The 7,660-nt window shown below is 59.6% G+C and overlaps 1 protein-coding gene across 1 annotated transcript in view; it reads right to left on the reverse strand.

The window, feature by feature from the left end:
• Nucleotides 1–5,979, reverse strand: part of CLMB (calcimembrin) — a 19,768-nt gene extending 13,789 nt beyond the window's left edge. Inside the window, exon 1 of the mRNA XM_007468465.1 lies at nt 5,952–5,979. Within this exon, the coding sequence (XP_007468527.1) occupies nt 5,952–5,979 (28 nt within the window). The remainder of the gene's footprint in view (nt 1–5,951) is intronic.
• Between the last annotated feature and the right edge of the window lie 1,681 nt (nt 5,980–7,660).

The following is a 7,660-nucleotide window of genomic DNA, read 5'->3' on the forward strand; positions in this document are numbered from 1 at the left end:
GGGGGGGGGACGGCCAGAGGTGGATGTGGGGCAGCTCCGTCCTGGCCCAGAATCACGTCTACACCCCAACCGTGAGGCTGAGGAACCACGGCCCAGGAGGCAGAGAGGAATTCCACAGGCCCGGGCCAGCCGCGTGGCAGCAGCTGATAGCCGGTGAACACGGCCCTCGCCCGGGAGTCCTAAGCAGCACCAGGTCCCTGTCCACTGAGAGCAGCAGAGCCAGGCGGCGGGTCCAGCCCCGCCTCCCCCCTCCGTGTCCTGTCCCCGCCTCCCTGCCCTCCGGGGAGGTTCGTGCTCCGTCCTGCCTTCATTCACACACTTCCGCAGCACCTCGCCCAGGCCAGGCCCAGAGGAAACTGCGGGCACGGCACCAGGTTGGGGGGGCTCCTCGTGTCCGGGGTGCCCGGTCAGTTCCCGAGGCCCTCAGGGCCCCAGCACAGCCACATTCTAGCTGTGTGACCTGGGGCGCATAGCTTCACCACCTTATGCCTCGGTTTCCCCCTCCGTACCCGGGGTGGGGGGCATAAGCAATCGTCCTCAGAGCCTTGCTGAGCGGATGGCAGGAGATGCGGGAAGGCAGGAGTGGACCTCCCTACTGGGCCGAGGGGCTGAGATGGCACAGCGGCCCCAGCCATCCAGGGACAGGCCTGGGAGGGTCCCACACCTTAGTTAAAGTCGAGAGAGTGTTCATTCCGCAAACATTTATTGTGTCCCTACTGTGCGCTGACCCACAGCCAGGAACAGGGCTCCAGGGATGAGTAAGGCTACGTGATTCCTGACCCCGTGGAGCCCTGAGAATAAGGAGGAGACAAAGGTTAATCCAGGGTGGGCCCCAGTTAGGGACTGAGCGGCAGGCCCTCCCTCCCTCCTTTGGAAGGACGGCAGGTGCTGGGTTTAATAATAAATCCCTGCTGACAGCTCTCGCCCGGGACGGGGCGGGGCCAAACTAAGCCCCATCTGCTTCAGCCTTTAGAATAGGCTTTGATTGCCCACCCCTTCTCTGAGTAGGCTGGGGGTCTCCTAGCCCCCGGAGCCCTTCTCCCGGTCAGAGATCTGTTCAGAAGGCTCCAGAACAAGCCCTGGACTGCAGCCTGCATCCCTGAAGCCCAGCCAAGCTAGCCTGGCCCTTGTCACCTTTGGGTGTCAGTCTATACCCCAGGCCCACCAGAAAAGCAAGGGCACGGGCCCCAGACAGTGGTTCTCACCCCAGGCTGCACAGGACAATCACCTGGGGAGCTTCTGCCAAACTAAATCCCGGCACTGGGCAGCGCACCAGGGCTGCCGCCTCCTGTAGGCGCCGTGAGCGATCCTGATGTGCAGTGGAGGATGAGACCGCTGCTCTGCAGTGATTCCAGTGCCTCCGATTACTCGGAAAAGACATTCTTGATACAACGCTCAGCTCCCATGGCCCTGCCTGTCCCAGGGACCTCCATTCCTCCTGCTTGGCCCCGGCCCCCGCCCCTGCCCCTGCCCCCAATTCCAACCACATTTGACTCTTCACTGCTCATCAGCTCACCAAGCCTGTTCCCGTCTCAGGGCCTTTGTTGCTGTTCCCTCTGCCTAGACACTGTTCCCTGCGTTGCGTGGCTGGCTCCACTGTCGGCACTACAGACAGGTCTTCACTTACCTCAAGCCCCTCTATTGCACCTCTTTGTTCAACTCCCTTTGCAGCTCTCACCACAAAGTCTACCAGCCCGGGTCACGTGTTCACACATTCATTTCTGTCCCCTGTACGTGGGGGCAGGGGAGCCGTGCTGGTCGCTGCCGTGTCCCTGGACCCAGTGCAGTGCCCGGCACATGGCAGGCACTCAAGGACCGTTTGCCGAACAAATGAAAAGTCACACAGGAGCACAGCTCTGGCCTGGGCCTCCCCTCCAGGGGAAGAGAGCACCTGCTGTGTGTCGGCCTCTGTTCCAGGGTGCGCAGGGGTGGCGAGGTTAGGGACACCCCAGGATCTCCACAGGCCCATTTCACAGGTGGGAACACTAAATCTCAGTAAATTAAGATACTGAGCCTTGGCCATTCTCTACCTCGGGGTGGATCCCACTGTGTGACCTTCCCTTTAAAAGTATGGAGCCAGCACGGTTCTGAAAACTGCTCAAGACGTATTAGCCAAACGAATGCCTCGGTCTCTTACCCTTGTGTTGCGCTCCTGGCCCCGAAGATGACTAAACCCCAGCTTCCTCCAGCCCCATCCGGCCAGAGCAGTCCTCGGCCTGCCCACCCGCCATCCTCCTTCAATCCCTCTGACACCTTCCTGCTTCCGGCCTTTGCCCGGGGAGTGCGTGCGGCCTGGGACACGGTCCCGTCCCCCTCTTTCCCAGGCCAGCTCCGCCAGACACGTTGCTTCCTCAGCGGTGCCACCCGCGGGCTGGGTGGGCTGGGCGGTGCTCTCTGTCCTGGCACAGAGCATCTTGTGCTCGGACGTCTGTTCCAAGTAACGTGCATCTCCTCCTTACTTTTCTGGGCTCCAGGGGGTCAGTGACCGTGGCCGCCTTGCTCAGCCCTGAAGCCCTGTACCCGGCTGTGGGTTGGCACACAGTAGGGACACAATCAATGTTTGTGTGATGAACAATCTCTCGACCAACTCTGGACCCCGCTGCGGGACAGCTGGAAGCATGTGTTTGCACTAGAATGGGGCAGTGCGGGGTGACTCTCACTTTTGCTGTGATCCGGGGCTGGTCTCGGGCCTCCAAACGCCAGTCAGAAAAATAGGCATCGAAACTGCCACCTCCCAACCACCTAAACCTGGGTTACAGGGAGCAGAGGCTCTGAGCCCCAGAAGGGAGCCGGGAAAGATGCCGGAAATAAGGAAATAAGGTCTTTGCAGATGTAATTAGTTAAGGATCTTGTGACGCAATCATCCTGTATTTAAGACTGGCTTTAAGTCCAAAGATGGATGTCTTCATAAGACAAAGGAGAGAACAACGTCTTTCTAAGAGAAACGACACAGGGAAACACAGGGGGGGAGGCCTGGTGAAGACGGAGGCAGGCACAGGAGGGATGCGGCCACAAGCCAAGGATGCCTGGAAGCCCCAGGAGCCAGAAGAGGCAGGAAGGATTCTCCCCTCGAGCCCCCAGAGGGAGCACGGCCCTGCTGACGCTCTGATTTCAGACTTCTGGCCTCTAAGAACTGTGAGAAAATAGATTTCTGTGGTTTTAAGCCCCCCAGTTTGCGGTAATTTGTTACAATGGCCCCAGGAAACTAAAACACTGTCTTATAGGGTTAATGTGAAGATTTAAGAGAGGGTGTGGATAAAGCCTCTAGCTACAGTGGTCCCTTCAAGTGTTGAATTAAAATGTTTTCCCCTGAAGAGGCCATACCAGCGGAGGCTAAAGCTAGGCTTCAGGGACAGCCCGCCTGGGTTCCAATCCCACCTGGGTCCCAGCTGTGTGGCCCCGGGCAACTGCATGACCTCTCTGTTCCTCAGCTTCCTCACCTGGAAACTGGGAATCCTGGAAGTACTCACTTCGTGGTGGGACGAGGGACGGATGAACTGACCCGCTCAGAATGCACAGAAAAGGGCCTTGCCTGGGCCAAGCCCCCAGGAAGAAGAGGCACCATTTATCCATATTACTTGACCAGGTCACTCTGATTTCTGGAATTTACCTCAAACAAATACTGATTTTCAAAAGTTAGAAAGCAAAGATGATCAAAATGACATGATCCACAAAAGCAACACGCTGGAAACAACCCAAAGACCCACTCTTGGCAGAACTGGACGCACGCAGCCATTAAAGAATTGTGAAAGTGACACTGGCTGGAGACATACAGCACTCGCACCCAACATTAAATAAAAAATAAATAGAAGACGGTGCACAAACTGCACGTCCCAGCACCAACAACCAGGCGAAAGCACACCTGTGGGCAGCGAGGGAAGGGACCCAGATAACCGTGAATTTCACCGGCGCAGGGATCCAGCCCTCTGCGGTTTCCCGTAAGAAAGAGGTTCCCAAGAGGGAGAGGACCCAGGGCTCCTGGGCTGGGGGGCCTGGGTCATCCCGGTGAAGCTCAGGGAGAGGGGTTCTGCGCTCCCCGCACCCCTGTGCCCCGAGTCACACCTAACCCTGTGTGGGCCTCGTCACCTCCAGAGACCAAGGCTGGGGGTGGGGTGGGGCTGGGGGAGGGAGGAGGCGGTGGGCCAGCTCCAGAGAGCCAGTGATGAAAGATGCATGAGCGCCCCTCGCTGGGCGCCACCAGCTCCCGCACCCCTCCCAGCACTCAGCTCCACCTGGGCCCTTTTAAAAGCTCCCGGCCCAGGGGCGCCCGACCCGCTGCCCGGGCTTCAGTCCTGCAGGTGGGGGGCTGTCCCAGGGACCCTCAGCAGCTGTAGCTCCCGGGTCTCCTCCCCTGGCCGACCCCCAGCCTCGGGCTGGAAGGCAAGTGGTCCCCAGAGGCCCCTCCAGGATCTCGGTTTGTCAAAGATGTCCCGACACAACAGCCAAGTGTGCAAACAGCCCCGTCTCCATCAAGGGATAAACGGATAAACCAAACCTGGTCTACACACACCACGGGATATTATTCAGCCACGGAAAGGAAGGATATCCTGACACACCTGCTACAACATGGACGAAGCTTCCCCATTATGCTGAGTGAAGTTAAGCCAGACACAAAAGGGCAGCGGCCGTATGATTCCACTTATGTGAGGCACCCGGAGGGGGCAAATTCAGAGACGAAAGTAGGCTGTAGGTGTCAGGGCTGGGGGAGGGGAAGGGTGAGTCAGGGTTTAATGGGGACAGAGTTTCAGTTGGAGAAGATAGAGAAGTTCTGGAGACGGATGGTGGGCGATGGTTGCACAACAATGTGAATGTACTCGATGCCACTGAATTGTATGCCTAAAAATGGTTAAGACGGCAAATTTTATCTTATGCATATTTTACCACAATCAAAAACCAAAACAAAAACCTTGTCCTGCTCGCAAGCTCTGTGCCCGGCACTGGGGACCCACAGCAAAGTCTAAGGGAAAAGGGTCCTCGAGCGCCAAGCGTTCGGAGCTAACCCTCCTGGATGCCCGCTCAACAAACACCTCCCCCCACTCGTCCAGGGGGACCACTGCTCCCCACTGGCCCGCAGTCTTGGAGGAGCTGTCCATCAAGATGCCCTGCCTCCCTCCGAGGGCCAACCAGAGGCTCACTGGAGCTCACTCATCCCAGCTGCAGGACCTGAAGGTTGGTCCCTCATCCCGGGGGCGGGGCAGGCCGGGGTCGGGGGTGGGGGTGGGGGTGGGGGGCCCTCCCATACCTCCTGACTTCCTGTGGCAGAGGATGGAGCTGGGGAAAGGCCTGAGACAGGCAGGAGGGGAGTCAGGGGCTGGTGGGCATGCTGCACGTGGGCGAGGGGCCACCACGCCGACTCCCAGATTTCAGGCTGGGGAGACGTGGGGTGGGAGCATTCGCCACCCAATGAGCTTCGCGTGGGCCGTGTGGGTCTGAGGTGCCCTTGAGACATCCAGATGCTGGACCGAAGGGTCCAGAGCACGAGACACAGGTCTGCGCTGCCTCTGGCAGCGCCCGTATCACCCCTCAATGACTCAGTATCCTGGAACTTTCTCCCCGCTGGCCTTTCCCCTCTCCCAGCCCTCCTTCCGCGGCAGCCGGCAGGTGGGACCACCTATCTCAGTGATAACAGGCCCCTCGGGGTGGACAGCAAACACCCCCGTGCGGGCGTGGCACCTTCCTCCAGGACCTCTTACCCCCTGACTCTGCACAGCCTGGGATTCATCCCTCCGAGGGGGCCAACCAAAGCGTGGGGGGGCCCCGGGACATTCCCCCATCACTCAGCTCCTGGGAAACGGAAGGCCTGGAGCACGCGCTCGCACGGCGCCTACTGCGTACAGGTGCTGCCTTTAGTGGGCGACACTGGGGTGTCAGGGTCTACTCTCTCTCCTGCCTCACCCCGCCTCCCCCGCCCCCGTCCCCCTTAAGAGCTGGAGGGAGAGCCACCCGCTTACCTTTCAGGCAGGTCAGCTTCAGCCCCATGTCGGTGCCTCTGCAGCCTGGGGAGAGGAGAGGCTTGTTTGTAGCGGCCACGCGTGTCCAGGCCCCGCCCCCGGCCTGATGGGTGCACAACAGGAAGCAGCAGGGGAGAGAAACCGCGGCCGAGGCCGGGGCGCTCGCCCGCTACAGCTGGGCCGAATTTGCTCGGAGACCAGGGTGTGCTGGTGGAAAAAACTTTCAGGCGCCTCAAAGCTAAATATACTGGAGGAGGCCCAGAGCGGCGTAGGAGCTGGTGAAGGTGCCGGTGAGGCCTGGCCCGGGCTGATGAGGCAGGAGCAGCAGAGCGTGGCTGGCTTTGGGGACAAGGGGGCCCTGGGTGGGGCTGCTGGGGGGCCCTGAGCTCGCAAAATGGGTGTGCCTTCTGTTACAATGCTGCCCCTGTTCTAAAATGCAAATTCTTCAGAGATCTAACAGATGAAGGGAACCCAGTTCCCAGTGTTAAAATTTCCCAGCCCGTTCCCACGATCTCCCTGCAAGGTGATGGTCCTGAGCATTCCGACTAGTTGATGGGTGAACAGAAGCAGCGGCTTGACACTCAAGCCTTGGTTGCGCCCCTGGGAGGTGCTATTACTGCCCCCGTTTTACGGATGTGGAGATCAAGGCTCAGAGAGGTGTCAGCAGCTGCCTGAGGCCACCCAGCTTACTAGAAGGAGTGGAGCTGGGATTCCAAACTGCTACTGCCCTGACCCCTGGCTGGGGCCACCCCACAGGGGCCTGTGAGGCTCTTGCAGGCTCTCTGAGAGGGTGAATACGGGGATTCCCTTGCCTCCCAGGGCACCTGTGTGCTAGACTGGCAGCGGCGGGGGGTGGCCGCGAGCAGCGCCCACAGATCTCTGATGGGCCCTTGTGCTCGCAAGCCCATCGTCTCTTTGTCCTGCACGAGGCCGAGACCCAAGGCAGGCGCCCCTGACGGCCACCTCTGGCTTTGCCAGCTGTCCCTGGATGTTACCCAGCCCCTCCTTGCTTTCTCTGCCTCGCCTCGCTATTCCTTGGGCTCAGACCTCCCAGCCCCCTTCCCTATTTCCCTTATTGGTACATTTCTTGCACATTTCCCATCCTGGCATTTGGTCTCAGAAGACCCAACACAAGTGGATTCAAGGCCACATGGGACCCCGCACCTTAATGTAGGCAAACTGGCACCAACAGAAGTGTGTTGCAGGAACAGAATGTGCCACGGCCCAGAGGACAAGAGGGGCGTGGCCCACGGGAGGAAACAGAGGGTGGGGGGTGGGGGTCGGGCAGGGGCAGGTACAGGCCACAGAAGGGCCAAAGCTGAGCGCCGGACCGTGGGGTCTCTGGAGGCTGGTTACACAGTTCAGAGGTTATTCTGAGCCTCATTCTAGGGGGCTGTGCAGGCCGGTCTCCTCCCCCCAGGCCCTCGCTACCAGCAGCCTTGGTACCAAGAGCTTGTTAACAATGCAGCATCTCAGCTCTACCTGGATGCACTGAGCCAGAATCAGCATTTTAACAAGGCCCCTCGAGATCCACGTGCTTGTCGAGGTCAGAGCAGTTCAGCTCTGGGCCAGAAACTGTGGAGCCTGAGTGGTGAAGACAGCGGGGCAGTGGGGGCACGGAGGGAGAAACAGCTGGAAGTTGGGGTGATGCACAGGCTCAGGCTCGTGAGAGGGCTCAGTCTGCAGGAGAGGCCGAGATGAAGGCTTCA

This window comes from Lipotes vexillifer, unplaced genomic scaffold, assembly GCF_000442215.2.
Source record: "Lipotes vexillifer unplaced genomic scaffold, Lipotes_vexillifer_v1.1 scaffold23, whole genome shotgun sequence".
NCBI lineage: Eukaryota > Metazoa > Chordata > Mammalia > Artiodactyla > Lipotidae > Lipotes > Lipotes vexillifer.